A 15,640-nucleotide genomic window follows, 5' to 3' on the forward strand; every position below is an offset into this window, starting at 1 on the left:
CCATGCGCTAATGTTTCACTTCACAACTAGTTGCTGCTACATTTGTAGGATTGGGGTGTGGAATTGAGTGCTTTGATACAGATTGGTGTGTGGCAAAAAGTTTAATATGAATAAAGTTGTGTACATAATGTCTCTCGAAAAGAGCAGTAAAACCACTTGTGACGCTAAGGGGTCTCACTTGAAGCAGTCGGTGAGTATCCTAATTCCAAATAGAAGCAACACTTGTTGCCAAAAACATAACACCACAAATGGCCAGAGTATATGAAAATCATGTCAAATATTCTGAGAAATAAGATGGATTACAAAGGGAAAAAAAGGTAATTTATTGGTGCTTGTAATCAATGAATGGTTTAGTGGATTACTACAAACTATATAATCCTAAAATTAAGAAATGTAAAATGAAGATGCATATAACAACCAATAAAATCAACAGTTTAAGCCTCAATCTCTTGGTATAAACGCCAAAGTTCGGGCATTCTAACTTCATGTGACAACTGAGCAATAGAACTTAAAGAATCCAGTGCTACAAGGTATAGGTAAACACTCTATCTCTGAAGAGAACTTAGTAACAATATACTCCTGGGGTCTTTATGCCTAAGCTTAACTTAGTGAAACATTCCAAACCAAACATTAATAGACATCGGTTTAGAGGAACTGCAGAGTGATGATCCAATCACATCTAGTTTACTATTTTGCAATTGCTATCGGTTGTTCTCGGCTCCTCGCATAATACGTCGAGGGTTGAGATCATGGGTGTTGACTGATGAGGCCCATTTATAGAATATGTTCAACTACTTAGTTTTTATACTCACCTATATGTAGACTGTACTAACCTTGATTGCTATGTTTGATCAACATCAATGTTTGATCAACATCTACTTAGTTTAATACACAGGTAATAATAGAAATCCAATTAGTGACATTGAATTAGCCAAGCTAAAGTGACCCTTTTCTAAGGATTTTGGGTTAATATTTCCAATCAACATTGAGTATGCCTTACTGCAATCAACAATTAGGCTTTAAAAATTTAACGAAAAATACGAAAAGAGAAATTTCTAGTTCACAAAGGTCAATGCTTCAATGGTGAAGGATTTCTTCAGAAGGTAGGGTCATCCTCCAATGTATAGCAGGTTTTAAGGAAGCATCCATGCATTATCTTTCATAAAGGATGGTCAATAGAGTCTCCTGATTTCATATTATCAATGGAATAAGATAAACCCAATAAATCTTGAAACATAAGGAAAAACTAAAGGGTGTTACTCGGATTGTAACCACCTAATAACATCATCTGGTATATCATTATTATAAAGGAAAAACGAAATAACAAAGCATATATACTATAGATCTCTGAAAAGGTGAGGATGACAACTTGAAAAAAGTTGAAGCACAAATTAGACCAATGCTAAAAAAAAGAGTTTATATTAATATAATTTCGCTCTTCTAAAAAAAAGACCAATGCTAAATGTCAAAAGAGTAATAGTGCAGAATATTTACAATGAAGTAAGATTCAACTTAAGTGGTTCTAAACCTGAATCTCACATATAACAAAAGCATGAAAGTTGCATCCGAATCTCCATAACTTTACTTGCATTTTTCGGAAGTCTTATATTAATTTGCCCACTTTGCAATGTTGTCATTATCTTTGTCCGATAATCTCAATGACCAAGCAAAAGTAGTGTTTCCATATTAGAATACACAACACAGGTACCATGAATTTCGTTGTTAGTGATGCTTTTTATTCTGGTTCATAAATACCAAGTGCACTTCCCACTTTGATTATGTGTGCCCCACTCTTTCGGAATCCAAGTGGTGTACATATTGATGAACCGGGTTCATTAATGGAGTACAACTTATCAAAGGATCTAGTACAACCATGCCCACTCATAATCCATACATGATAAATTCTGCTCAGGTAATTGTATCTATTCAACTCTCTATTGAACACTCTATGGGACTCTAACTCGATAACAGCAAGTGACTCCCTCAGGTTATATAGCGACAAATGAGCATAAGCATAAGGGTTGTTGAGTTCTAAAGGGTCAGGGAGATTGACTTTGGTGAGTTCTTCACTTGTCAAATCAAATGACATAATTATTTTCCTAAATCCACCACCCACATTTGTCCTATCAGTAGCATCCCAATAGATAAATCCGTCTATAACTATCGGTGAATCTCCAAATTGAATCGATTTATGAGGAAGGTTGCTACTTAATGGACTTCTCCAAGTTCCTCCAGAACTTAATGTAAATACCTCAACTTGGGCGCCAGTATTTGCATATCCTAATCTACCCAAATCAGAAACATATGTAATCTTAACAAGCTTAGGGTCAAGATTCCGAGGACAAACGTCAAAACCAACAACCGTGGACAAATGTCGTTTTCTAAACACATTAGGTATTGCAATGGCAACGGTTTTTCTGATACAAGGATTCCAGATAATAGCGATACTTGTTACAGGACAGTAATGATTTATTTCTAAATCATTACTAAATTTTTCAATTGAATCGGGAACGAATACATTAACCTTTTGATGTGGGAAAGTGTCATCGTCGACAACGGAAACATAATTAACCTTGCTATCGATTACAGACTTCCATGCTTTAATAATAAGCAGATGATGATTGGCCTCATGGCAGAGGGTATGGGCAGTAACAAAATCCTTGCTATCGATTACCGACTTCCATGCCTTTGACACCGAATCAACGATTTTGAATTAGTGATTCTCTGAATGATATCGGTTTGGATTTCGAAAGAGATGTTGTCTGACATATTTTTGATTGTATGTGGGAGTAACTCTCACTCACTTTAGGGTTTCAACAAATCTTCATTTCTGTTTTTATAAATGTAACCTTTTCACATTTTACTTTTTACTCTTAGATTGGTAGGTGAATCACTCATTTTACCGGTAGGTGAAGGTTTTGGGGGAGAATAAAAAATAAAAGAAAAATGAAGGGATATATAAATATAAAATAAAAAAAATTTCCATAAAAAAATTTATGGATATATAAATATGAACTTAATTTCCATCATTAAGTTAAGCTCAAGAACACAACTTATTTTGCAATCATTTGTGTCCTTTTCTTTTCTTTCTTTCAAACAACTCAAGAACACAGTGTTAAAGATGGATATATAAATATAAAATAAAAAAATTTATATAACTCCTCAATTACATTATATATATATATATATACTAAAAACTTATGCAAATATACAAGTACTTTATGCATGAAATGTACAACCACTTAAAGCACATACTAATTTTAACCAAATTTCGTTTTAAACCTTTAAAATTTTAACCAAATTTCGTTTTAACCTTTATAAAGTTTCTATTTTTTAAACTTTTATCCCAAATCAAAGTTTTCGCTTTCATTTTCGTGATACTAAACTTTTAGGTTCTCATGTTTTCATCAAACACCTTTCACACAGTTACGGGTTTACTTTTAAACATTTGGTCTTTGATTATTTTCATTTAAGTACTTTATGCGTGAAATGTACAAGCTTTAACGTTATGCGTAGAATGTACAAGTTCTTATACCACATAATTATTTTTACTATTTTTCATTTTAACCTCCTAAACTTTATATCTTTTAACTTTTGCCTCATATTAAAGTTTTCGTTTTTATTTTCTTGATACTAAATTTTTGGGTTCTCATGTTTTCATCAACTAACTTTCACCATTTGGTTTTGACTATTTTTATTCGTCTTTTTATATACGTACATAACGTTTCTAAATTTGCCCCACATCAAAGTTTTCGTTTTTATTTTCTTGACACTGATTTTTTTGGTTCTCATGTTTTCATCAAATAACTTTCACATGGTTACGATTTTACTTTTTAAACATTTGGTTTGACTATTTTCATTCATTTTTTTTATATATAACGTTTTTAAATTTGCCTCATATCAAAGTTTTCATTTTTATTTTCTTGACACTAAATGTTTGGATTCTCATTTATAATATACTATAAAAGCTATATGAATGTACAAGTACCTTATGCGTGGAATGTACAAGTTATCTATCTTTTAACTTTTGTCCCACATTAGAGTTTTTGATTTTATTTTCGTAACACTAAATTTTTGGATTCTCATGTTTTCATCAAATAACTTTCACATGGTTACGATTTTACTATTAAACATTTGGTTTTAACTATTTTTATTCTTCTTTTTATATACATAGCGTTTTTACATTTGCCACACATCAAAGTTTTCGTTTTTATTTTCTTGCCACTGAATTTTTCGGTTCTCATGTTTTCATTTATAAATAACTTTTACATGGTTACAATTTTACTTTTTTCGTATAGAAAGCGTATCCCGCAGCAACGCGCGGGTACTATAACTAGTACATGCTAGTTTGGTTTGACTCAACAAATAACCTTTGAGAATTGGTTACCTATCGACCACTCAGGGTTCGATTTTTTTTTCAATCATTAAATACTTGGTATATTAAGCGATTCAATGCATTAAGAATGTCGATATGTATTAAGTAAAATACATCGACAATGAATGATAGATCAACTGACTGGAGTCATCCCTGATTTTATCTCAGGTCATGGGTTCGACTCTCTAGAGTGACATGTCCTTGGGGTTTTTCCTCTTGAATCACCTGTAACGACTTATGGTCTACATCTCGTAATCTAGAGTACGTGCAGGGCTTCACCATTATACGGTGGGGTGTCCCCTGATTTCGAATACCGACTGGCTGTTAAAAAAAATTAAGTAAAATATATATAATTGACGGTTATTTTTATCTATTAAGTCAAAAGAAAAAAAAACCAACTGAATGTTCAACTGGTCAGAGGTATTTCAGGTTTTATCCAAGGTCAAGTCTTGGGGTTTTTTTCTTCGAATACTTGTAACGGCCCATGGTCAACATCTCATTGTCTACGGTACGTGCAAGGCTTCACCATTATACGGTGAGGTTTCCCTGATGTCGCATACAGACTGAATGTTCGAAAAATAAAACATAAAAAATGATTAAGTTATTAACTATTAAATTTATTAAATAAAAAAAGAAAAAATGCCTAACGAAGCAGTTGTCATAGGCAAGAAGCAAACGCTTAATAGGCATCGCGAATACAGCTCCGTTTATTAGGTATCTCATAAAGTGGAAAGTAAAATTATACACAATGGTTTCTATTTCCTTGTCGAATGTTTATACCATTAGAAATAGTTAGATTTGTACCACTCATAACAACATCACATCCATGTCGATGACCACACCAAATCATATCAATTTACATTTACATCCATGTCGATGACCACACCAAATCATATCAATTTACATTTACATCCATGTCGATGACCACACCAAATCATATCAATTTACATTTTTATATTAAGATATAACACATTGTTTATGATTGTTATATTAATAAAAATATGACTCTAACTAGAACTATTAATAAATTATTATCCCATTTTATGAATACTTAAAAAACTTTATAGGTAAAAATGTAAAATAATTATAAAATTGAAATAAAAACTTGGGAAAAAAATGTCAGCTTTAATCTCAATTTCTTCAACCCACCGTTAAAATTACTTATATTTAAATAAAAATCAACATCTGTCATATTTTAAAACTTTTAGAAAAAAAAAAATCAAACGACCCAAAGATTAACCAACTTCGAGTTGTTGATCCAATTCGATCAACAACTCATATGAGACAACCACAAGCCAGATGCTAACGAAATTTTTTTAACGAATTGAAGTTCTTTTAAGGGCCTATTTTATATACTCAAGCCTGTTTTTTTTTTTACATTTTTAAAGATGACTCTAATATATATGATAAAAGATATTAATTTACAGCCTCGCAAACAAATTATGACCGTCTATATCTCATCTTCAGAATTATGCATTGCCGTCCAACAAATTTTTGAGAACTATGCATAGGCTTATTTGTGAGTCACAGGGCTTAGAGTTTTTTTTTCCTTTTCTCTTTTCATCTTTTATTCATGTTATATTATAAAACAAATTTATTTTGAATTTTCAATATTAAACTTAAAACTTCAATATTGATTTTAAGTTTCAACAATGTAAACATTTTAATACATGATGTATCATACATCATAACCACATTACATCAATATCTTTCATTACTCATCGGCGCCACCGCCACACCACCAATCTCCGCCGCCACCACCGTCGTTATCGGCGCTCGCCACCACCCGTCACCGCCACCAGTCCACCACCACCGCCGCCAATACATCACCACCATTGCCGCCGCCACCTCCATCAACGCTGCAACACGCAGGTACCTTTCTCTCAATCATCACCAATAAAACTTCTATATTTAGTTTAAAAATCCATTTTTAATGTTTTATTATTGTAGTCACAATGAGTGATTTACATACTAAAGGGATACCCACGCGTTGCAGCGACACCTCTGGAAAAAAAGGCGGTTAAATGTGGGGTATCATGAACAAAAAACAATGGGCTGTATTGAATAGAAATACACGTGATACGGCTAATAATTTTAATCGAATATAGAAATTAAACTGAGGTCTTGTCTTATACATCAACTAACCCTTATCAAACCAACGTTATAAGATTAAAATAAAATTAAAAAAAACTACTTTTAATCTACATGACTATACATTGTGAACAACCTGCAAACATAAACATACCACAATATTCATTACCTAAACGCACAAACATCTTTATTCCAAAAAATGAATGATAGATACGTACATGCATAAGATTTTTCTAGCGCGTTTGGTTCACAGAATGTTTTTGGAATGAATGAAATCTTTTGAAGGAATTAAAATCTGAAGGAATGAATTTGACGGAATGTTTTTGATTTTTTGAGAATTCAAGTGACGAAATGAATGAAATTCCTTCCTCTATCCCCAATGAATGGAGATTCCATCAAATGATAAAATGTTTACATTCCTACGAAATGAGATTCCTTCTTCTCTAAACAAACAAACGCACTAAAGAATGGGATTCAATTCCAATTCCATCAGATTCCATCAAATTCTGTGAAATAAACGCGACCTAAGGGTATTTTAGGAAGTTCAGGAATAAAGTGTTTAGGAAAGTGTAAATTATAAGGCTAAAATAGGGAATTTAAAGGTAGAGTATTTAATTTGGTGAGGGATAGTTTGTTTATATATGGAGTATAAATAAATGTATTTTCTAATTAATTTTGTATTATTTGATCAATAAAACTTCGAATATAATTTGGTTTAAATCTGAATTATGGTATATTGAATTTAATTAACTGTTTTTAATCAAATCAAATTTTGTTAATATCTTAAGGGAAAAAAAATACTTAAACCATAAAGTCAATTAAGAATATTTCTTTTTGACTTTATAATAAGAACGTTTATGTGGGTGGGCTTCTTTGCAAAAACTAGTTTTTGATTTATTCAATACCGACATTATGTTAATTAAGCATCCATTCAACCATTTTATCTACCCTAGTAGATAATGTTTAAAATAACAAATGGGGTGGCCCTTTGGTAAGTTCTTTGATCTTAGAGAATCCGTTTGGGTTTGAGTTCCATTTCTTACATTTGTGAGGATAGATTAATAAGGATTTTTCAAGGGTCCTAAAAAAAGAAAGGTACCATTTGTAGGGGTTGGGTACCGTAAAGAATTAAAGTAAAACAAATAAAAGATAAGATTTTAACCCTTAGATCATAGTTAAGTTGATGCACAAAGATTCACTAGGTAATTGATGCACGATGATTTTCATGATACACGATGATTTTCAGTGAAAAGAAATATATTATTTTATTTATTTTACTTTAATATTTATTATCCCATTTATTCCTATGAAGATAGTTTTAATTTACCTAAAACCACCATGTATTATACGGTTGGAAATAAATTGGACTCAATCACAAGGACAAAAGGTTATTTCAAACCAGAGTTAGAAATTATACATACGACCCAGAGGAAATCTAGTCCTTGCCATGATATGCCTGATTAATTAGATATGATGAAGTACGTAATTCTTAAAGGAACCAAGGGCTCATATACATTTCTATACACACTCGACTATTGCCATGCCCATGAATATACTCCAAGTTCCTATAATCAGATATACAATCTCTATTTTTCTGGACCGATTCGACATCTTCTTTGTAAATTATATGTGCTCCACATCTTACAGCTTGTTCACCGCCCGTTAACGTTAGACTTATTACAAGTTTACCTCTGATACGGGACAAATCACCAAGATGAAAATCATGAAACATCTCCTTAAACAAACTAAATGGCATATAACTTATCCACACGTTTCCATTCACGGTGTCTGCATATTCATTCATACAGTCAACCTCTGGAACAGAAATGCCTTTTCCATCATTTTCGATTGTGAAGATGATCTCGGGAGAGCAACGTCCCATCTGCTGCCCATGAAATAATCCACACAGAACAAATCCTGTGATTTTGGTATGACATTTATGAGGTAATTCCAATGCTATTTGGTGCCCGTGTTCTTCTTTGAACCAGCTTGGAATCTTGCATCCAGGAATACTGATATTTAACCTATGATCAATAGCAGCACATTTCTGTCGTACTCATGACGAAAACCAGACAATAAAATATGAGAAATGCAGATAAAATTTTGAGCTACAGAGTAGTCTCTGTTTCGAAAGTATGTCAATAAATAGATTGAGATGAAAGAATAAAATCACGCACCATAACCAATGATATTTGCAGCAACTTATCAAGGTATCGTTTACTCTCGTCATTCTCTACGAATTTCGTGCAACCAACAAGCCATATCTTATATAACCAAACGTACTTTTCTGACAAATCTTCAACCTTCTCCAATGAGCAGCAATCAGCTGCCACTAATACTTGTATTCTTGAAGGGAGCCCAAGCAAACTTTGAAGTTCGCTGCATTCATTTAACTCTATGTGTTTCAAACAAGATAGATGGCAAAGACTTGAAGGTAAATGAACTAACTTCGAGTTGCCACTTAGATGTAATTCTTCCAAGGAAGACAATGCATGAAAATTATCGGGGAAATCTTCATTTTTAATTTGTCTCCAACGCAGATCTAGTTTTGTCAAGGAGCATAAATTTGTGAAAGTGTGCAGATTTACAGACTCTGGGATTTCCAAGTCCCGAATATAGTTTGTAAATCCTAGCCCAATCTCTTCTAACTTATGTATCATTCCAATATCCTCTGGAAGTTTTTGTAAATTTTCGCAGTTATGAAGATGAAGTCTTTTGAGTTGCTGCAACTCACAAAGAGATTCTGGGATCGTCTTAAGATTCATACAGTTTGATAGATTCAAGAAGCTTAGACTTGATAGATATCTCATTGATGACGGCAGTTCCTCTATACAAAAACAACCATCAAGATATATATTTGATAGATTTACCATACACGGCGAGATTTCTGGGAATATTTGAAGACTAGAGCAATCAGTGAGAACTAATGTCTCCAATGATTTCATCTCTATCCGTGACAGCAAATGCTTGAGCCGATCACAACCACTCATATCCAAGTAAACAAGCCTTTTGTGAAAGCCAAGAGATTCATCAATCTCCAATAAATTCTGACAATATGACAATATAAGTCTCTCCACATTCGGGGACCCGGAGATGTCTGGAAACTTTGTTAACCAGCCCAACCTTTCGAGTTGGATTACTTTCAAGTTCGGTAAAATCTGACAAGAAAATAACAATAATAAAGTTTTATAATTCTGACTTAATTAACTCAGTTGTACACATATACAAAGTTGTTAATCTATCTATATAAATGTGTAGGTATGACAAAACAGGAATTTTATGTTCTTAAGAAACTTGTTTGATCTACCAAATACCTTTTGCCCTTTCCACAAATGCTTAATTCTGCCATAGGACAATTCGAGCCCCACTAGCTTCCGCATGTTTTCTAGTGGAAGAGAATAAAATGGATATTGATCCCAACGAATCCATCGTAACTCGCCCGGAAGAAAGCTAGGTTCAGATGAAGTGAAATAACAGCTAACGTCAAGTAACCGAAGATTCTGCATACTTTCAAAAACATCAGCCTTGAAACAGAACTCTTGGACTTCCCATGGTTCCTCCACCACTATAGCTTCAATTGCTGTTACTTTCTGCAACAACTTGTAAAGAAGTAATCAAAATATATTCACTATTAAAGTATGTAGAATCTTTCTAAAATTGCCAAATTGGACTTTGTAAAGAGAGGTATTACCCTATTTCTTGAAACTAAATCATGGTTTTCATCGATTTGCCATAGCCTGCTGTTCGTAAAGTTCTGATGAACTATTTGTCTGCCCATTTCCTGTATGAGATCATGCATTTGTAGCCTTTTATTAGAAATGGTCACAAGAGATTTTTCAATTAGCACACTAATCCCAATCACGGAGTCAAAACCAAAGCTATCAAGTATTCTAGTCACATGTTCTTCACTTTTCCCTTTAAAAAAACATGCGATATCTAGAAGAATTTCTTTCTCGGAATTCTCAAGCCCATCAAAACTTAACTTGAGTGTCTCAAAAATTTTACTATTTGGTTTTTTGGCTAGTCTGTTTAAAGCACTTTCCCACACACCCACTTGTCTTCCATGGAAGAAAGCACCTAAAACTTTCAAGGCAAGAGGAAGACCGCCAGTGTAGCATATTGCACGATATGATAGCTTCTCATACCCACTGGGAGGGCTATTTCTACGAAAAGCATGCCTACTGAAGAGACTCAAAGCTTGGTCTTCAAGTAAGACAGAAGGTTTGTATATGTGATCTGCATCTGATATCAAATGCTCATTTCTGGTTGTTATAATAACTCTACTCTCGGGACCAAACCACTCATGACTTGAAGCTAGGAACTCCAACTGCTTCCTTTTATCGACATCATCAAGCACAAGAAGAACCTTTTTATTGCAACATATTTTCCGTAGTATGCTGGCACCGTACTCTGGATCCTGATTCACGGTCACAAGTTGAGTCACTAATATATCTCTTATAATTTTCTCTTGTAAGACGCATATATCTTTTTTACTAGAGCTATTTTCTCTGACATCTTTAATAAAGCTACTCCCCTCAAATTTGTAAGCAATTCTTCCAAATAAAGTTTGGGCAATAGTTGTCTTGCCAATTCCACCCATTCCACATATTCCTACTATCAACACATCTTTTTCTGATTCCCCTGACAATAATGAACTCAATGCATCCATACGAGACTCGATGCCAATTAGATTGTTTTCCATGCCATGGGGCTGTATATCACAAACGATCACATGAACAATCTCATTGATAATTGCATATTCATCCCTGTCGATTTAACAATTAATTTGGTTAGTTAACTCTTATTCAAATAGTACAGTTGACTAGTTTTTCAATCAACCACATTTTCTGATAGTTTTTATATTAATCTGCTATATTAATGTACATGTACATTGACCATAATGACCTAAGTAGCCTACTTAAAGTAGGTGGTACTAGAAATGGTCGATACTATACACAAGACTCCTCGTTCGTGGAGAGGATTGAAGAGGAAAGTCTTTTTGCACAAAGTATTCCTTTGGCTTTCCAATATTAATGTTATAAGAAGTATATTTCTTGCAGAAAGTTTCACCATTTCTCATAGTAATGTTACGACGCCACGATCTATGAATGTAGTTTTCAAATGTCTTAGTTTTGCTATACAAAAGGGGTGGCGGCCCAGCTTTTTGCCCGTTTTCCTTCTATTTCTAAGTAAATTACTATATCTTTTCAATGAAATGCGGAGTTTGCCATATAAAATTTAGAACAGAGCAAATGATGAGGAAGGGAACAGAGCGCCCGGTGAATGCTCCTCAAATATACAACTAGGTCTCCATATAAACAAAACTAACCATTATGACTCCATTTCTATTTATTTGTCGAGAATTAACATGATTATTATTGTAAACTAGATACAAGCTATAGTGTACATCCAAGTAGCCAACGACTCAATGAGAGGCAAATACTCGAATCAAACTAAAAGTCAGACTTAGGCTATGAAGACAAAGAATCAGCTTATTAAAGACTTGCTACACCTGTTGCTAATCCAGCAAAGATACATAAGAAGCAGTCTGAGTGGCCAAGGCTCCCAAAATAGCTTCATGAAAGAGGTTGACTTATAATGGAAGATTGATATGAAAGTTACTTCTGTAACTATTAATACCATGTACTTTTTTTTTTTTTTGAACAGAATAATATGTACTTCTTGAAGTTTATAGTTGAAATCAGATCATTATACTGCACAAAAATGTTAAAAAAATTTTCCAAAATACTTTTCAATTGTAAAAATTAATATACCAAACTGTATACTAGATATCTTGAACTGGCTTCATTATATAAAGTTCCCCTCTAACTCTTAGAATTTACAATTTTTGTTTGTATCTATAGATGCAAACTTTTTAATGAAATCGTCAAGGAGTAATTATATTTTCACAGATATATACATATATTTAAGCGTCAATACACAATGAAAGCAACAGATCAAGAAAGACTGACCCTTCGCTTGTTTTAATATGCCAACCCGCTATATTGCCTGCAGTAGCTAAAGCTTTCCTCCACTTGTTCACCTTATCCATCGTCTCCTTAAAATCCTTTTCGTGTTTCTCAAAGGCTTCAGCGAAGTCTCTTTTTTGTTCACGCACATCAGATGGATTGACAAGGTAGAACACGGGTAACACTCTCTGTCTCTTCTGCTCTTGGCATTCCATAATTTTCACAAGTTCATCCAAACACCATGAAGAATTGGCATAATTTTTTGAGAAAACAACTACCGCAAGCCTTGATTCTTCAATGGCTTTCACAAGTTCCGTAGATATCACTCCCCCTCTACGTAGCATCTCGTTGTCTTTGAATGCATGTATTTCTTTCACAGCTAGAGCTGCAGAGAAACGGTTTACAAAGTTGTTTCGAGTGTCTTTGCCTCTGAAGCTTAAAAACACGTCGTATGTCCATCTTTCATTTGGTTCAGAATATGATGAAGATGGAATTGGCTCGAAAGATGCCATTGAAGTACAAATTCAATTAAGATTATAAGCAACTGAACAGGAAAAATGCAAGAAGTCATTAAATCGCAAAACAAAGTATATATATGGCTAATGGCTTTCCATCGAATTATAGATAAATAGGCTTTTATACATAGGTTAAAGGGAGCCTAAGCTTACGTGTGGAACCTTACATACCAATATTTTATTATTTCTAATGAATAAATGTTAGGCCCATGATATTTATGATTAAAAAAAATTAGTATGTGAGTGTTCCAAACAGTCTTTTATGTATATATATATATAGATATACACCTAACTTGGGTGAAATCCCTCCCACATACTAATTTTTTTAATCTATAAAAATTATGGGCCCATTATTTATGCATTATATATTTATAGATAAAAAAAATTAGCATGTGAATAGAATTTAAGTTTGGTGGTGTCTCACCTTCACTTTTCCATATATATATTCACCTATTATAGAACTCGATGCCGTCCTCTCTTGTTCCATTGGTGGGGTCATTAACTGGATTTGGTTGTACTCTTTTATCCAGTTCTTTGGGATATTTGGACGTGGTCAAAGTAGTTTTCATATTTTGACTCATCTCTGTATCCTACTAAAATAGATGGGTGAAACTGAAATATATTGTTTAGTTAGATAAAATACCTTTTGTCATTTGAAATTATATTTCGAAATATAAGTGGAAAACAAAATACGCGATCGAACTTAAAAAAATATTGGAAAAGTTTTCGGAAAAATAAAAAACACCATTATTTATCTTTTAAACTAAATTTTTTTTAAAAAACTACATTTTGATAATTTTTATTTTTTATTTTTCATTTTTTTAAAGCTCCTAATTCTATTTTATAACCTAATAGTAATTCAAATAACTCAGTCCCGCCACGGTCACCACCCCACAGGCCCATACCCCTTTTAACTGTCACAGTCCATAACCACTCATTATGACCATTTTTAATTAGCCCAACTTGACAAGCTCATTATAAATCCAATTATCCAATGTTTTACACTCAACATTATGCCATTTCATAGTTTTCTGGTTGTGGTTGGGGCCTTAATTGCTAACGACAGTTATCAAATGTCGTTGGTTTTCGAAGTTGGATCCAATGGCCGAAGAGGGGAAGATTAAGATCGACAAATTTGACAGGCATGATGTTATCTTTTTTGTTTCTTTTTTTTTTTTTTTTGGCTTTGCCTCTAAAGCTTAAAAACATGTCGATCGTATATATGTCCACCTTGCAGAATATGATGAAGATGGAGTTGGCTCGAAATATATATGCAATTGAAGTAGAAATATAAATAAAGATATCTATATATACCTCCTTATAAAACAAAACCACACCTACACGCTCCTCATTCCCGCTCTTTCTCTGCCAACATGCACTGAACACATCATGTTTAGTGTGGTAAACTATAGTAAGTGACCGGACATATAAAATTCCATGTTTTAAGCCATCAAGTTACATTTTGTGAACTGGAATAATTTTCTATGTACAGTACTTGATTTTGTATGTTTAATAATTATGATGTTGTGTCGTAGATTATTTTTTGGCATATGGAATCAGGTACTTCACTATTCTATACTTTCGTATACTTTTTCATGGTTCGCACATAAAAGTAGAACTCCAAAGTCGTTCTTGATATCAGTAAATTTGAAGATGCATTTGGAGTTTAACATCAGCAACATGTTTTTTATTTATATCTTTATTTATATTATTTGTAGGTTGCAACTGAGTTATCTAAGTGTGTAGGTTGCCACTGAATTGTTTCATTTAGTACACTAAGCGTATTTATGAAAATTTAGGGGGAGTTATGGTTGGGCTATTAAATTAGGATTAAAGTTTTGATGTATATATGGTTGGGCTAAAGTTTCTCTTTAATTTTCTCTTAATATTTTACAATTGATGGTTTAGGTGGGATATGTAAGCGACAGTGAACCAAGACCATCTTTACTTACATTTCGATCGATCAATTGATTGAGAGTTTATTGTATCTTTAATAATTTTACCTCTCATTATGAAATGCAAGTTTTTCTTGGATTCGCCACAATGTTTAGCAAGTTAGACTCAAGTCACTCAAGATACATGTGCCAATGGGAATTTGCACTGAAAAACTTGCCTTTAGGTTAGACCATCGATTTAAATATCTTCCGTTTTGGTCATTTTTGTTACGAGTATTAGTTACATAGTCCCACTCTTTTTTTAAATGGAATAAGAGTTGCGATATTATTTTAATAGAATTTAATGAATACTTTTGTACTAAATTGGTTAAATTTTTTCACAACAAATATCCAAATAGTAATCCAAGTTGTATGTTAATTGGTTGAACTTTAAGTGTTTTATTGATTTTGACTATAATCACATGTTGCAGAAACTATATAAAAGCCGGGGATCAACGCCTGATATAGCTTCTGCAGTAATGAAGGTAATTCTAATGAACTGGTGTCAAATGTGTTTGTCTCCTTTGCTCATGGATTATTCCATGAAGATCTCATTTGATAAAACTAGTTGAAACTCAAATATATTTTGATAATAATAGTAGATGATTTGATAAATAGACTAAAATATGACTTGAAAAACATGATTAACGAACAAGCTGAATGATTGATTGAACTAAGAAAAGGAATAATTACAAGATAGTTTTTGAACAGACCCTGAATCGATTACATGATTGATTGAAAAGAATGAAAAACATC

At 33.1% G+C, this 15,640-nt stretch overlaps 1 protein-coding gene across 1 annotated transcript; it reads right to left on the minus strand.

Moving 5' to 3' along the window:
• Nucleotides 1–1,735: 1,735 nt before the first annotated feature.
• LOC122604156 (TMV resistance protein N-like) lies at nucleotides 1,736–12,947 on the minus strand. Its single transcript, XM_043777053.1, has 6 exons — nucleotides 12,439–12,947; nucleotides 10,158–11,232; nucleotides 9,781–10,056; nucleotides 8,644–9,624; nucleotides 7,995–8,513; nucleotides 1,736–2,686 (listed from the first exon to the last, which is right to left on the minus strand). Exons 1-6 carry the CDS (start codon nucleotides 12,945–12,947, stop codon nucleotides 1,736–1,738), a joined length of 4,311 nt encoding a protein of 1,436 aa, XP_043632988.1.
• Between the last annotated feature and the right edge of the window lie 2,693 nt (nucleotides 12,948–15,640).

This window comes from Erigeron canadensis, chromosome 6, assembly GCF_010389155.1.
Source record: "Erigeron canadensis isolate Cc75 chromosome 6, C_canadensis_v1, whole genome shotgun sequence".
NCBI classification, from domain to species: domain Eukaryota; kingdom Viridiplantae; phylum Streptophyta; class Magnoliopsida; order Asterales; family Asteraceae; genus Erigeron; species Erigeron canadensis.

Excerpts from the sequence above, each read along its gene's own strand:
- LOC122604156 (XM_043777053.1), bottom strand. The coding sequence starts at position 12,947 with ATGGCATCTTTCGAGCCAATTCCATCTTCATCATATTCTGAACCAAAT. Across the intron at positions 11,233-12,438 it reads CATATTAAAACAAGCGAAGG|GGATGAATATGCAATTATCA; the intron begins GTCAGTCTTTCT and ends TTAAATCGACAG. Across the intron at positions 9,625-9,780 it reads ATTTGTGGAAAGGGCAAAAG|ATTTTACCGAACTTGAAAGT; the intron begins GTATTTGGTAGA and ends TTTTCTTGTCAG.